We start from the raw sequence: 16,815 nt of genomic DNA on the forward strand, positions 1-16,815 counted from the left end.
GACCGTGCTCTATGACCTGATTGTTAGATAAGTGGGCTGTGTTCTACGACCTGATTGCTAAATTGATGGGCCACGTTCCATGCCATATATGTTAGATTGGTGGCCCATGCTCTATGACCTGATTGTTAGATTAGAGATTTCTTGTATTGATCAGTGGGGCTCCGCTAATGTCAATAACATCTTCATAAGAAGAGAGATGAAGTTGAGGAGTTGCTCTAATATATCTCCTCTGTGCTGCCCACTGAGTCATTGGTTGGAGACTATCTTGGAGTACGTGGATTGTAAATTGTATCTGACAGCAGGTTATTAATTACTGGGAGGGAGAGATGACTATCTTCCCCCGGGAGGAGACGATCAGACGAGCGGAGACACGCAATGCCTTCTGGGATTTCTACTAATGGGTTGATTCGCAAATAGCCGTTTGGACCTTCCACGTGATTTGTCCTGTGGTTACGTATTCCGTCCCATCAGGTGACCCGTCTGATACTACATAATATGAGTTCAACAAATAACATACTTCTGGTTGATGGATTTATTTGTACAGGTCAATAAGTTACAGCCGCAGTGACACCACGTAGTCCATCTGCCGGTGATCGCCTATACAGATCATGTGATTATACATGAAGCGGCTCTCATACAAATCACTGTAAATAAATAGGTACCTGAGAATAACTTATATATTACAAAGACTACAAGTAGAGAATCATCAATGTGAGAGGGACAGAAAATCCTATCTAGAGGGGGAAGAACCCATACTATACATAGGGTAGAAGACGCAACCACCACTCCCACCAGGAGATCACATGACCTGATGTTCGGGTACAAGGAGCAGCCAGTGGTTTGGTGGTGTAATGCTACTGTATATTTGCTCCGGGATCTGCGGATGGCCTTTATAGAGTCATGTGACACGTGTGGAGGGGACGATGGGCTGGGACCCTCCCAGTAAGGTGACTCCTGGCTTGTGACATCTAGAGAAAGAAATGGTGTCCTAGAAGAAGAGCAGCGCTGCTCCACTCTGTCCGTCGTTCACCTGTACAGCTGCATCGTACTCTAGTGCAGGATTTGGCACTTCTTGCTGTCACTGCTGATTGCACTGTAGATTACGGCCGGCCAGGGTCTGACCGCCCGCTACCCATGGATTACATCAGCTCATTATCCAGCATCAGACTACCTCTGAGCAGGGTGACTACTGATGTGAAGAACGGTTGGAGCAGAGGAAAGAAATCGATTGTCATTGGAAGGAATACAGATCAGCGCCGTGTTTCATCTCATCATGGTCGTCATGTCGGTGAAGGTCGCGTCTTGAGTAACGAAGGTCTTATAACCACTAGGAAGAAAAATAGGATTTGTATTAGGACTCTCCTGGAGATTTTAGTTCCATTCATTCTCCAATACCCCTCCACTAGGGGGAGCACTGGAATGTAATAAGGGAGAGGGGTGGGGGGTTGGCGTCCACCTGTTCCTCCACTATTATAATAATCTGTTAGATAGAAGGGTTTATTGGACGTTGGTGACCCCTAGTGGGTCAAATACAAACTGCTCTTTTGCATTTCTCTAAAGGCAAAGCATCTATTGGGTGGTGAGGTCACATGTGTAAGGGGCCTGTTCTGTCATGTCAGGACGCCTTCGGCGTCAGTTCACAGTGGCTTAGGAGGGAGATTGAAGTCCTTCCTTAAAAATGGAAATCCCTGTCAGAAATCTGCAAGTTTAACATGTTTTACGTGGATTTCTCACAGATTTCTTATTTGGTGCAGAACCGGCCTCAAATAAGTGACATATCACTTTCTGCAGTGGCATTTATACAATTTTTTTCGCTCACTTAGGAATGAATGGAAAAAAAAGGAAATCCTGCAATTTTTCTATCTCAGAGTTTTGGTCCAGGAGAGAAAAAACGCCCGTGTATATTAACCCTGTTATCATAATGGGTTCTTTACGTGTGATTTCTGCGCATCTCGCAACACACAGAAATGCCGCGTGAAAATGGAATGTGTAAAAACACCCTCATCATGTGACTCTACAGATGGAAGCCGGGGATATGCATCACTGTAAAATATAAACCCGAGCGGCCGCCCTTATAAAGGAATGTCAGCTATTAAAGGGCATTTCAAACATGTAAAAGCACAGGCCCCGTGGTTGGGAACGGTCTAAAAAATTACAATAGCCATTTCTCACCCTCTCACTGCACCTCCAGCAGCGCCAACAAGGTCCCCCCCTCTCTGATCTCCGCTGAAATAGGAAGCGATGACTGCTGCAGCCAATCCCTGGCACCAGTAGTCATGTGGGTGTGTGTGAACGGCACCATACTGCTGAGGGCAGTGATTGGCTGCAGCTGCCATGGGTGCAATGAATGTAATGTCATTGCTTCGCGTTTCAGCCAGGATCGGAGGCGCAGTGGGAGGGGAAGAAATGGATGTATTATTTTTTATACCATTGGTTATCCCCGGGACAACGTTTTTTAAAAGGTTGGAAACCCCCTTTAATCAACGCATCATATATGGAGACACCAGATGCAGCCATGCGGACTGTAATACAGCATTGTGCTAGTACAGGCATAATTTACAATCTACAACAACAGCCAGGACAATAAAGCAGAGTGCAGGCGCAGCCAGAAGATGCCCGGTAAGCAACTGGTACATCTTCAAAGTCCAATCATTGGGCATCCAACCACTATGCCCCCTGTTACTTGCTAGAAGACAATCTGGGCCAAGAACACCCCACGCCCCTTTGTCCCCTGAAGGATCTACTCGGCCTTTTCAGGATGTTACACGGTCGGCCGGGTCAATTCCAGAAAAAGCCGAGGAGACTGAGTGGTGCAAAGGTTTCCTGATGCCCCTGCCACCATGTCAAGTGATCATCAGGGGCAGATTGGTTAGATCCCACCAGCAGGACGTGGACGGCTCATCCACTGCTTGTACTGAGAAAATCCTTTCGATTTCCAAAACTACTTACATAGTAAGCGACGCAGAAGAAACAACCAATGAAGCCAACACCGGCCAACGCTACAAAGAAAGAGATGAGTATGATGGCGTAGACTGGAAGTCCTGAGGAAGATTCTGCAAAGAGACAAAACAATACTGAATACTTGTATATCTGACTGCACAGGGCTTGTTTGTAGTCTGTAACCATGGAGATACATAGGTCTGCATAGCAGCTGTGCACACAAAATGATACACTTTCCATCCAGACTGTTTGCTTCTTTAGTTATTTAGGCTATTAGAAGGATTTCTGATGACTGATGGAATTCCGCACTGCAGCATATTTTTCACACGATACACCCGTGTGAATGAATGAAGAAACACTAATTAATCTCTTCGATCGCTATTCTTCACTGATGTGATTTTCAGTTGCAATGTAGCTGGTGTAAAATCGCAATGCCTGTGAGAATGAGGCCTAAGTGGGACAGTCCTGAATTTGGGAGTCTGTCCCACTACCCCAGGAGGCCTGCTGTATGTCCCGCCCCCACTGCCAGGCCCAGCTGTATATCAGCTGCCACAGTTACCGCTATGTACCTCACACACTGGCGGCAAACACTGACAGCGTGCCACTGCATATACAGACGGACTCCTCCCGCAGCTCCAGTCACAATATTCTCAAACTGGAGCGTGGTAAAAAGTCAGACTGCGTAGTCAGCGCTCTGTCTGCGGTTTGCGCCAATGTGTGGCGTACATAGCTGTCACTACAGCAGCTGATATAGAGCATTTCTGTAGTAGAGTTCAGCGGTGTGGCAGTGTTACTAGGACCACAGATGGAAGCACTATGGGGCGACAGATGGAGGCACTATGGGGCCACAGATGGAAGCACTATGGAGCGACAGATGGAGGCACTATGGGGCCACAGATGGAAGCACTATGGGGTCACTGATGGAAGCACTATGGGGCGACAGAGGGAGGCACTATGGGGCCACAGATGGAAGCACTATGGGGTCACTGATGGAAGCACTATGGGGTCACAGATGAAGGCACTATGGGGCCACAGATGGAAGCACTATGGAGCCACAGATGGAAGCACTATAGGGCCACAGATGGAAGCACTATGGGTTCACTGATGGAAGCATTATGGAGCCACAGAGGGAAGCACTATGGGGTCACAGATGGAAGCACTATGAGGCCACAGAGGGAAGCACTATGGGGTCACAGATGGAAGCACTATGGTGTCGCAGAGGGAAGCAGTATATCTTAGTTGGCACTATTAGAAAGTTTAGACCACAGAGGGGGTACTATTAGTTTGTGGGGCCACAGAGGGGGCACTGAAGGGGTACTGAGATGTTCATTGAGGCTAGTGGCAGGGCGCAGAGAACGTGGAGAGATAAGTAGTGGCTGGAAAAAGTCTCCATTGCATTCTAGGGCCGGAAAGAGAAGAAAAATGAATCATGCCAATCAGAGGAAAGACCCCCTGTGATCACTGGAGGTAACTGCACTGTAATCACTATCACTGTATACAGCTGGTATCTGAGTGTTACTTATATGTATACCATTACTGTGAGGGGGTCACTGAGAGGGACTATTGCTATTATGGGACATAAAGGGTGTGGCATATCATAAACAAAATTGTTGTAATGCTAGAATTGCCCCTCTTTCCGTATTCTAAAGTTGGGAGGAGTGTGAGAACTGCTATGCGGTAATATCTAATAATGCCTCTATATAAAGCCTGCTCACCTGCTACCGGGGTGTTGTTTGTAGTTATAAGGTTCTCTGCAATGTTAAGAAGACGTATAGAGACATAAGAATACATGACAGCAGATCCTATATACAATCATACATGGCAGACATCCGCAGACCGTAGGGCGGGAGCAGGTCTGGTGACTGCGTATGGGTACAAACACAAATACAAAGGGTTAAATGCCGAATAATATGGCAGCACTGGCGCCTGTAAAACTACGGGAACCAAACCGCTGGATGTAATAATAAAGGCCCAGAACTATTATATGATGAACCAGAAGACACAACTCTGGTGCAGCTCTAGAGCTCTGCATTGTGTAGTTCCTCTGTTATTCCCCCTGAAAATATATTAATAAACTGACAGCTGGGCATTACCGTTACCGATGTGAAGAGCATGAGTCCCCCCATACATATCCTGTAGTACCAGTCCTGTCACTGGGTTGTGGTATTATGTGGCTGCAGTACAGGGCTATTTGACAATCTATGGGGGTATTTAAAGATGAAATACTAATTCCCCTCCAATGCTGGATCCGGGGCTGACAGGTACTTTGTTCAGGACCTCACATAAAGAAACCTCTCCCCACAAATATCCCTACATTTTTGGACCAGGAGTTGTCTCTTATTCTAGACCCTCCAGACCCAGCAGCGGGGGAGGGGAGGTGGGGACAATTGTAGATTTACAAACTACAGAAAGATGATGGAGGTGAGATGTGGCCCCAGGCGGACTCGCTCTACCCCAGAAGGACGCAGTTGGTTCTTACTGTGTGGTGTCGTAGTTTCTGTAGTTGTTCCTAGTAGAAAACAAGTACATGGATGTTATTCATCATTATCACGTCCCTCAGGCCGGTGTACACTAACAGTCATTGCAGAGAGATGCTAGTCCGATCCAGCCACATAAATTCCCCCATATAGCATCAATACATCTGTAAGCTCCGCCCCTGCCTGTCCAGGACAGCCCCTTTAAAATTTGCAGAAGCCACATCCCCTTTGTAGTTGCTAACTATAGAGTATCATGAGTGCAATTTGCTCTAATATCTCATATCTATTGTCTTTCTATTTATCTATCTATCTTATATCTATTTATCTATGCATCTCATATCTATCAATCTATCTATCTATCTATCTATCTATCTATCTATCTATCTATCTCATATCTATCTATCTATCTATCTATCTCATATCTATCTCATATCTACCTATCTATCTCAAATCTCTATCTATCCATCTATCTATCTATCTATCTATCTATCTATCTATCTATCTATCTATCTATCTATCTATCTATCTATCTATCTATCTCATATTTATCTATCTCATATTTATCTATGAGCCACATTAGTTATTATACCATATATTGTAAATGAATTGCACTGTATATCTATAAACCCTTATATTATTAGTTATGGTTCTGTGATGGCTATACATGATACAGGGAGAATTATCTCTGGTGTTTCGGCATGTAGTCACTGACCTGTCCCCGCAGAAGTGGAGACTGTTGTACCTGGGAAGTAAATACAAAGAGTGAATGAACAGGATGTCCGGGTTATAGAATAAGGAGGCTATTTGAAATAATAAAGTGGCCTCTTGTTTCATCTATAAGGCAGCGATGGGAGCAGTTATAAAGACCGTCTCCCTTTTGGAGTACCTGACATGTCCAGTAGTGCACAAACCATCTATCTATCTATCTATCTATCTATCTATCTATCTATCTATCTATCTATCTATCTATCTATCTATCTATCTATCTCATATCTATTTATCTATCTATCTCATATCTATCTTATATCTATTTATCTATCTATCTTATATCTATTCATCTAGCTATCTTTCTCATATCTATCTCATGTCTATCTATTTTTCTATCTATATATCTTATATCTATTTATCTAGCTATCTATCTCATATCTATGTATCTATCTTATATCTATCCATATCATATCTATTTATCTATCTTTCTCATATCTATATATCTGTCTTCTATCTATCTATCTTTTTATCTTATCTCTGGCTCATATCTATTTATCTATCTATCTCACTATATCATATTTATCCATCTTATATCTATTTATCTAGCTATCTATCTTTCCATCTATCTCATATCTACCTATCTATCTCAAATCTCTATCTATCTATCTATCTATCTATCTATCTATCTATCTATCTATCTATCTATCTATCTATCTATCTGTGTATCTCATATCTATCTATCTCATATCTATCATTCTATCTATCTATCTACCTGTGTATCTTATATCTATCGATCTATCTATCTATCTCATATTTATCTATGAGCCACATTAGTTATTATACCATATATTGTTAATGAATTGCACTGTATATCTATAAACCCTTATATTATTAGTTATGGTTCTGTGATGGCTATACATGATACAGGGAGAATCATCTCTGGCGTTTTTGGCATGTAGTCACTGACCTGTCCCCGCAGAAGTGGAAACTGTTGTACCTGTAAAGAGTGAATGAACAGGATGTCCGGGTTATAAAATAAGGAGGAAATTTAAAATAATAAAGTGGCCTCTTGTTTTATCTATAAGGCAGCCATGGGAGCCGTTATAAAGACCATCTCCCTTCTTGGAGGACCCGACATGTCCAGTAGTGCACAGACTATCTATCTATCTATTTATCTATCTATCTCATATCTATTTATCTATCTATCTATCTCATATCTATCTATCTCATATCTATGTATCTATCTAACTCATATCTATCTTATATCTATTTATATATCTTATATTTATCTATCTATCTCACATCTATCTTATATCTATTTATCTATCTATCTTATCTCTCTCTCATATCTATTTATCTATCTATATATCTTATATCTATTTATCTAGCTATCTATCTCATATCTATGTATCTATCTTATATCTATCCATCTCATATCTATTTATCTATCTTTCTCATATCTATATATCTGTCTTCTATCTATCTATCTTTTTATCTTATATCTGGCTCATATCTATTTATCTATCTATATATCTATCTATGTATCTTATATCTATCTCATATCTATTTATCTATCTGATATTTATCTATGAGCCACATTATTTATTATACCATACATTGTTAATGAATTGCACTGTATATCTATAAACCCTTATATTATTAGTTATGGTTCTGTGATGGCTATACATGATACAGGGAGAATCATCTCTGGCGTTTTTGGCATGTAGTCACTGACCTGTCCCCGCAGAAGTGGAAACTGTTGTACCTGTAAAGAGTGAATGAACAGGATGTCCGGGTTATAAAATAAGGAGGAAATTTAAAATAATAAAGTGGCCTCTTGTTTCATCTATAAGGCAGCCATGGGAGCCGTTATAAAGACCGTCTCCCTTTTTGGAGGACCCGACATGTCCAGTAGTGCACAGACTATCTATCTATCTATCTATCTATCTATCTATCTATCTATCTATCTATCTATCTATCTATCTCATAACTATCTTATATCTAACTATCTCATATCTATCTATCTATCTTATATCTATTTATCTATCTATCTTATATCTATTCATCTAGCTATTTTTCTCATATCTATTTATCTATCTATCTATCTTATATCTATATATCTATCTCTCTCTCATATCTATTTATCTATCTATTTATCTATCTATCCATGTCATATCTATTTATCTATCTTTCTCATATCTATAAATCTATCCTCTATCTATCTATCTATCATATCTATTTATCTATCATTATCTATCTATCTTTTTATCTTATATCTAGATCATATCTATTTATCTAACTCATATTTATCCACGAGCCACATTATTTATTATACCATAAATTGTAAATGAACTGTATATCTATAAACCCTTTTATTATTAGTTATACTTCTGTGATGGCTATACATAATACAGGGAGAATCATCTCTGGAGTTTCAGCATGTAGTCACTGACCTGTCCCCGCAGAAGTGGAGACTGTTGTACCTGGGAAGTAAATACAAAGAGTGAATGAACAGGATGTCCGGGTTATAAAATAAGAAGGAAATCTGAAATAATAAAGTGGCCTCTTGTTTCATCCATAAGGCAGCGATGGGAGCAGTTATAAAGACCGTCTCCCTTTTGGAGGACCTGACATGTCCAGTAGTGCACAGACTATCTATCTATCTATCTATCTATCTATCTATCTATCTATCTATCTATCTATCTATCTATCTATCTCATATCTATTTATCTATCTATCTCATATCTATCTTATATCTATTTATCTATCTATCTTATATCTATTCATCTAGGTATCTTTCTCATATATATATCTATCTATCTCACATCTATCTTATATCTATTTATTTACCTATCTCATATCTATCTATCTATTTTTCTATCTCATATCTATCTATCTTATATCTATCTCTCTCTCTCTCTCTCATATCTATTTATCTATCTATATATCTTATATCTATTTATCTAGCTATCTATCTCATATCTATGTATCTATCTTATATCTATCCATATCATATCTATTTATCTATCTTTCTCATATCTATATATCTGTCTTCTATCTATCTATCTATCTATCTATCTATCTATCTATCTATCTTTTTATCTTATATCTGGCTCATATCTATTTATCTATCTCACTATATCATATTTATCCATCTTATATCTATTTATCTAGCTATCTATCTTTCCATCTATCTCATATCTACCTATCTATCTCAAATCTCTATCTATCTATCTATCTATCTATCTACCTGTGTATCTCATATCTATCGATCTATCTATCTATCTATCTATCTATCTATCTATCTATCTATCTACCTGTGTATCTTATATCTATCGATCTATCTATCTATCTCATATTTATCTATGAGCCACATTAGTTATTATACCATATATTGTTAATGAATTGCACTGTATATCTATAAACCCTTATATTATTAGTTATGGTTCTGTGATGGCTATACACGATACAGGGAGAATTATCTCTGGTGTTTCGGCATGTAGTCACTGACCTGTCCCCGCAGAAGTGGAGACTGTTGTACCTGGGAAGTAAATACAAAGAGTAAATAAACAGGATGTCCGGGTTATAAAATAAGTAGGAAATTTGAAATAATAAAGTGGCCTCTTGTTTCATCTATAAGGCAGCGATGGGAGCAGTTATAAAGACCGTCTCCATTTTGGAGGACCCGACATGTCCAGTAGTGCACAGACCATCTATCTATCTATCTATCTATCTATCTATCTATCTATCTATCTCATATCTATTTATCTATCTATCTCATATCTATCTATCTATCTCATATCTATCTATCTATCTCATATCTGTCTTATATCTATTTATCTATCTATCTATCTTATATCTATTCATCTAGCTATCTTTCTCATATTTATCTATCTCACATCTATCTTATATCTATTTATCTATCTATCTTATATCTATCTATCTCTCTCTCATATCTATTTATCTATCTATATATCTGATATCTATTTATCTAGCTATCTATCTCATATCTATGTATCTATCTTATATCTATCCATCTCATATCCATTTATCTATCTTTCTCTTATCTATATATCTGTCTTCTATCTATCTATCTTTTTATCTTATATCTGGCTCATATCTATTTATCTATCTATATATCTATCTATGTATCTTATATCTATCTCATATCTATTTATCTATCTCATATTTATCTATGAGCCACATTATTTATTATACCATACATTGTTATTTGTTAATGAATTGCACTGTATATCTATAAACCCTTATATTATTAGTTATGGTTCTGTGATGGCTATACATGATACAGGGAGAATCATCTCTGGCGTTTTTGGCATGTAGTCACTGACCTGTCCCCGCAGAAGTGGAAACTGTTGTACCTGTAAAGAGTGAATGAACAGGATGTCCGGGTTATAAAATAAGGAGGAAATTTAAAATAATAAAGTGGCCTCTTGTTTCATCTATAAGGCAGCCATGGGAGCCGTTATAAAGACCATCTCCCTTTTTGGAGGACCCGACATGTCCAGTAGTGCACAGACTATCTATCTATCTATCTATCTATCTATCTATCTATCTATCTATCTATCTATCTATTTATCTATCTCATATTTATCTATGAGCCACATTATTTATTATTCCATAGATTGTAAATGAATTGCACTGTATATCTATAAACCCTTATATTATTAGTTATAGTTCTGTGAAGGCTATACATGATACAGGGAGAATAATCTGGTGTTTTGGCATGTAGTCACTGACCTGTACCCGCAGAAGTGGAGACTGTTGTACCTGGGAAGTAAATACAAAGAGTGAATGAACAGGATGTCCGGGTTATAAAATAAGAAGGAAATCTGAAATAATAAAGTGGCCTCTTGTTTCATCTATAAGGCAGCGATGGGAGCAGTTATAAAGACCGTCTCCCTTTTTGGAGGACCCGACATGTCCAGTAGTGCACAAACCATCTATCTATTTATCTATCTATCTATCTATCTATCTATCTATCTATCTCATATCCATCTATCTATCTCTCTATCAATCTGATATCTATCTATCTATCAATCTATCTATCTATCTATCTCATATCTATCTCATATCTATCTATCCATTTATCTATCTCTCTATCAATCTGATATCTATCTATCTATCTCATATCTATCTATCTATCTCATATCTATCTATCCATCTATCTATCTCTCTATCAATCTGATATCTATCTATCTATCTAACTATCTCATATCTATTTATCTATCTATCTTATAGCTTTCTATCTATCTATCTATCTATCTATCTATCTATCTATCTATCTATCTATCAATATATCTCATATTTATTTATCTATCTATCTATCTATCTATCAATATATCTCATATTTATTTATCTATCTATCATAAATCTATCTATTGTATAAGTATATATCTATCGATTTTTTCAACTATCTATCTATATCATATCTATCTATCTCCTATTTATCTATGAGCCACATTAGTTATTATACCATACATTGTTAATGAATTGCACTGTATATCTATAAACCCTTATATTATTAGTTATACTTCTGTGATGGCTATACATAATACAGGGAGAATCATCTCTGGCGTTTCGGCATGTAGTCACTGACCTGTCCCCGCAGAAGTGGAGACTGTTGTACCTGGGAAGTAAATACAAAGAGTAAATAAACAGGATGTCCGGGTTATAAAATAAGGAGGCTATTTGAAATAATAAAGTGGCCTCTTGTTTCATCTATAAGGCAGCCATGGGAGCAGTTATAAAGACCGTCTCCCTTTTTGGAGGACCCGACATGTCCAGTAGTGCACAGACTATCTATCTATTTATCTGATATCTATCTATCTCGTATCTATCTATCTATCTATCTATCTATCTATCTATCTATCTATCTATCTATATATCCATGTATCTAATATCTATCTATCTTATATCTATCTATCTGTCTGTCTATCTATCTACGTTTGTTATATCGATCTCATATCTATCTATCTATCTATCTATCTATCTATCTATCTTATGTCTATCTCATATCTATTTATCTATCTATCTATCTATCTATCTATCTATCTATCTATCTATCTTTTAGCTATCTCGTACCTATCTATCTATGTATCTATCTAGTTATCTATCTCATATCTATTTATCTCTGCTCGCCCTACCACCTGCGCTAGCGACCCTCTTCCCTCACACCTCCTCCGGTCCCCTTCCCCGGTGGTCATCTCACATCTCACCACTATATTCAACCTCTCTCTGACCTCTGGCGTCTTTCCCTCTTCTTTCAAACATTCCATCATATCCCCACTCCTAAAGAAGCCGACTCTCGACGCAACTGACGCTGCCAACTACCAACCCATCTCTAATCTCCCCTTCATCTCCAAACTACTAGAATGCTTAGTTTACTCCCGCCTTGTAAGCTATCTATCAGAGAACTCTCTCATAGACCCCCTACAGTCTGGCTTCTGACCCCAATACTTGACAGAAACTGGCCTTACAAGGGTATCAAACGACCTCCTGACAGCCAAATCAAGGGGCGATTACTCCCTACTGATCCTCCTCGACCTCTCCGCAGCATTCAACACTGTTAACCACAAACTTCTTCTGAATATGCTCCGCTTCATCGGCCTAAAGGACACTGCTCTCCTGGTTTTCCTCCTACCTATCTGACCACTCATTCACCGTCTCCATTGCTGGCTTTACCTCCCCTCCTCTTCCCCTTGCTGTCGGGGTCCCCCAGGGCTCAGTCCTCGGCCCCCTCCTTTTTTCCATCTACACAGCCCCTATTGGACAGACCATCAGGAGTTTGGGCATTCAATACCACCTCTACGCTGATGACACCCAGCTATATACCTCTTCCCGTGACATCTCTGCACCTTTACTCCAAAACATCACTAACTGTCTGTCCGCTGTCTCTAACACTATGTCCTCTCTCTACCTAAAACTAAACCTCTCTAAAACTGACTTACTGGTATTTCCACCCTCCACTAACCGACCTCATCCTGACATCTCCATCTCAGTGTGTGGCGCCTCCATAACTCCCAGACAGCACGCACGCTGCCTTGGGGTCATATTTGACTCGAATCTCTTCTTTACCCCCTACATCCAATCTCTTGCCTGAACATGCCAGCTGCACCTCAAGAATACCGCAAGAATCTGCTCTTTTCTCACTGTAGACACGCTAAAAATGCTTATTGTTGGCCTCATCCACTCTCGGCTCGATTATTGCAACTCGTTGCTGATCAGCCTCCCCTGCACCAGACTCTACCCTCTCCAATCAATCCTGAATGCGGCAGCCAGGCTCATCTTCCTGTCCAGCCACTACTCGGACGCCTCTGCCCTGTGCTGGTCACTGCACTTGCTGCCCGTTAAATACAGAATTCAATTTAAACTCACTACATTCATCCACAAAGCCCCCCACAGCGCAGCGCCCCCCTATATTGCCTCCCTCATCTCAATCCATCACCCAGCCCGGGCTCTCCACTCTGCTAACGAAACTAGACTGCGCGCCCCTCTAAGTTGAACTTTCCATTCCCGCCTCCAATACTTCTCCAGAGCAGCATCAGTCCTCTGGAACGCACTACCAAAGAATATCCGGGCAATCCAGGACTCACAGAACTTCAGGCGTGCTCTCAAAATGCACCTCTTTAGGGAGGCATACCGCATTGCCTGAACAAACACCTTTGTTTGCTGCCTGATAACATGCTTCCTGACCTAGCCACCATCAACTGCCCTTGCAGTCAAACCGATTCTGCTGTCACAAGGCTAAATGCCTGACCATTGTTTATGTGTATAGCATCCCTCACTGTCCACCTCGCTATACCGTGCACATCTCCAGCCCCTTTACCTTCTGTATCCCCCCATTACTTGTAGTATGTAAGCTCATTAGAGCAGGACCCTCACCCCTATTGTTTCCATCAAGTGATTACTATGTAACCGTGGTTCTGTAATTTTTGTACTTTTGTCTTTCTGTATTCCCCCTGTATATATAAGTGCTGCAGAATATGTTGGCGCTATACAAATAAAGATTATTATTATTATCTATCTCATATTTATCTATGAGCCACATTAGTTATTATACCATATATTGTAAATGAATTGCACTGTATAGCTATAAACCCTTCTATTATTAGTTATACTTCTGTGATGGCTATACATGATACAGGGAGAATCATCTCTGGCGTTTTGGCATGTAGTCACTGACCTGTCCCCGCAGAAGTGGAGACTGTTGTACCTGGGAAGTAAATACAAAGAGTGAATGAACAGGATGTCCGGGTTATAAAATAAGGAGGAAATTTTAAAATAATCAAGGGACCTCTTGTTTCATCTATAAGGCAGCGATGGGAGCAGTTATAAAGACCGTCTCCCTTCTGGAGGACCCGACATGTCCAGTAGTGCACAGACTATCTATCTATCTATCTATCTATCTATCTATCTATCTATCTATCTATCTATCTATCTATCTATTTATCTATCTCATATTTATCTATGAGCCACATTATTTATTATTCCATAGATTGTAAATGAATTGCACTGTATATCTATAAACCCTTATATTATTAGTTATAGTTCTGTGAAGGCTATACATGATACAGGGAGAATAATCTGGTGTTTTGGCATGTAGTCACTGACCTGTACCCGCAGAAGTGGAGACTGTTGTACCTGGGAAGTAAATACAAAGAGTGAATGAACAGGATGTCCGGGTTATAAAATAAGAAGGAAATCTGAAATAATAAAGTGGCCTCTTGTTTCATCTATAAGGCAGCAATGGGAGCAGTTATAAAGACCGACTCCACCTCTGGAGGACACGTCCAGTAGTGCACAGACCATTGATTTTAATAAAAATCGTGTAATGTTCTGTTTCACCAGTGATGGCGCTGCAGGGCAACCAGACAGTCCTCCCAGCTCCTGCAAGGTTACAGCGGATCACTGGGAGTACTAGCAGGGGGCTCTTTTTTGTCTGGAAACATTAACAAAAGTGTTATTAAAAATGGAGAAAAGGGGGTTAATGGGGCCCACTTTAAAAACACAAACAGAAGAATCTCACAAATTAGCAGAAAAATAAAAAGAGGCCTGGAAGGGGTTAATAATAGAACTGACCATTGCTGTATGCCAAGGTTGATCGTGTAGAAATAGAATAACAGAATTTTACAGGGGTAATTATTCTCAGTCTATAGGTCCTACTAAGTGCATATGAATGTTATGTGTGTGTGGTACTGTAATGGTAACTGTGATAATGCATATATCTACACGCAGACCCGCTAATCGCCAAAAAGGGAATGTGGTAGTGGATAATTACCTGGTATATATTACAAAAAATAATATACCTAAATATAAGATTTACCTACTTAGGTAAACAGAATATAGAACCTATATGGGCTTAGGTGCAGATATCTGTTTTTCACTCTAGTTTCACAAGCTACTGATATTAGACACAAGGTGGTGGGGATATTCATATATTTTTCCTTATATGTTTGTTCGTTTGGAAGCCGAAGTTTTAAATAATCAAATAAAGGTTATATTTTAGGGATCTTCCCAGTGACAGATTTAGGAATATACTTGATTCCTCTGCCCCTGTTATTTTCTAGCCTTGTTCCATGATCCTGTGTATTCTACTTCCTGCCTACCTTTCCTGGCCCTGCCTTGCTTCTAATCAGGCACACTATAAAAGCCTGACACTGACAGTCCTCCAGTGCGTGATTATTCTGCTCCACAGCATTGATCACTTCCACTTCTGCCTGCTCCTCTGTAATTGTGACAAGACCTCCTGATACTGACTCCTGGATTTCCATCTGACTACGTTACCTGCCTCATCAATTGGTACTGCAAACCAAGACTTCCAGTTAATGACTCCTGGCTATCCCAACTACTCTCTAGTGACCTGTACGGCTACTACACCCGTGTCTCCTATCCAGCGCCGGTAAGGAGCTATATAGAGAGAGTCTATAAGAGAAATGGAAAGGGTGTCACAGGAATGTCTCCCCAACATTGTAAGTCATCCGTGGCTTCCCGGTCTCCAGATTTATCACCAATAAAACATCTATGGGATCATCTGGAATGCCAACTTTTACAGTCTACAAGTTTGCACGATCTAGAGTTACAGCAATTGTGAAGCAACATGCTGCAGGATATCATAGGGAATCTGTATGCCTCTATGTCCACCCGTATCACATTTTGTAACCAAGCTAGAGGCAGTACAACAGGGTACTAGAGCCTCCATGCCTGCCCGTATCACACCTTGTATCCAAGCTGGAGGTGATACAACAGTGACTAAAACCTCCATACCTGCCCGTATCACATCTTGTATCTAAGCTAGAGGCAGTACAACAGGGTACTAGAGCCTGCCTGCCCGTATCACATCTTGTATCTAAGCTAGAGGCGGTATAACAGGGTACTAGAGCCTTTTTAAAAGGGGTCAGTTCTCCACTATAAATGATCCTTTTGCTCTGATATTTTAATCACTTACTTACTTATATCAATGTTACAATCACACACAGAAGGTTTCATCCCCTCTGACAACTTCTAGGGGAGGAATTGGCTTTGACATTTTATGCTGCTCATATAATACTGCCCAAATAATACCCCTACAGAGTGCTAATATAATATCCCTATCACTTATCTACTGCTATAGATAGATAGATACAATATTAATAGATAAAGTAATTCTGGAAAGTAACCTGCAGTTGTAGTT

At 39.7% G+C, this 16,815-nt stretch overlaps 1 protein-coding gene across 1 annotated transcript in view; it reads right to left on the minus strand.

Moving 5' to 3' along the window:
* Positions 1–517: 517 nt before the first annotated feature.
* Positions 518–16,815, minus strand: part of LOC136581111 (uncharacterized) — a 33,868-nt gene continuing 17,570 nt past the window's right edge. The window contains exons 19-33 of the mRNA XM_066582097.1: positions 16,802–16,815; positions 14,757–14,786; positions 14,329–14,358; positions 11,743–11,772; positions 10,884–10,913; positions 10,475–10,504; positions 9,637–9,666; positions 8,579–8,608; positions 7,861–7,890; positions 7,093–7,122; positions 6,130–6,159; positions 5,420–5,449; positions 4,656–4,691; positions 2,950–3,053; positions 518–1,327 (exon numbers count right to left, since the gene is read on the minus strand). The exon at positions 16,802–16,815 is cut by the window's right edge and continues 7 nt beyond it. Coding sequence (XP_066438194.1) covers positions 1,281–1,327; positions 2,950–3,053; positions 4,656–4,691; positions 5,420–5,449; positions 6,130–6,159; positions 7,093–7,122; positions 7,861–7,890; positions 8,579–8,608; positions 9,637–9,666; positions 10,475–10,504; positions 10,884–10,913; positions 11,743–11,772; positions 14,329–14,358; positions 14,757–14,786; positions 16,802–16,815 — 531 coding nt within the window. The 3' untranslated portion in view covers positions 518–1,280. The remainder of the gene's footprint in view (positions 1,328–2,949; positions 3,054–4,655; positions 4,692–5,419; positions 5,450–6,129; positions 6,160–7,092; positions 7,123–7,860; positions 7,891–8,578; positions 8,609–9,636; positions 9,667–10,474; positions 10,505–10,883; positions 10,914–11,742; positions 11,773–14,328; positions 14,359–14,756; positions 14,787–16,801) is intronic.

Source organism: Eleutherodactylus coqui, chromosome 10 (genome assembly GCF_035609145.1).
Source record: "Eleutherodactylus coqui strain aEleCoq1 chromosome 10, aEleCoq1.hap1, whole genome shotgun sequence".
NCBI classification, from domain to species: Eukaryota; Metazoa; Chordata; class Amphibia; order Anura; family Eleutherodactylidae; genus Eleutherodactylus; species Eleutherodactylus coqui.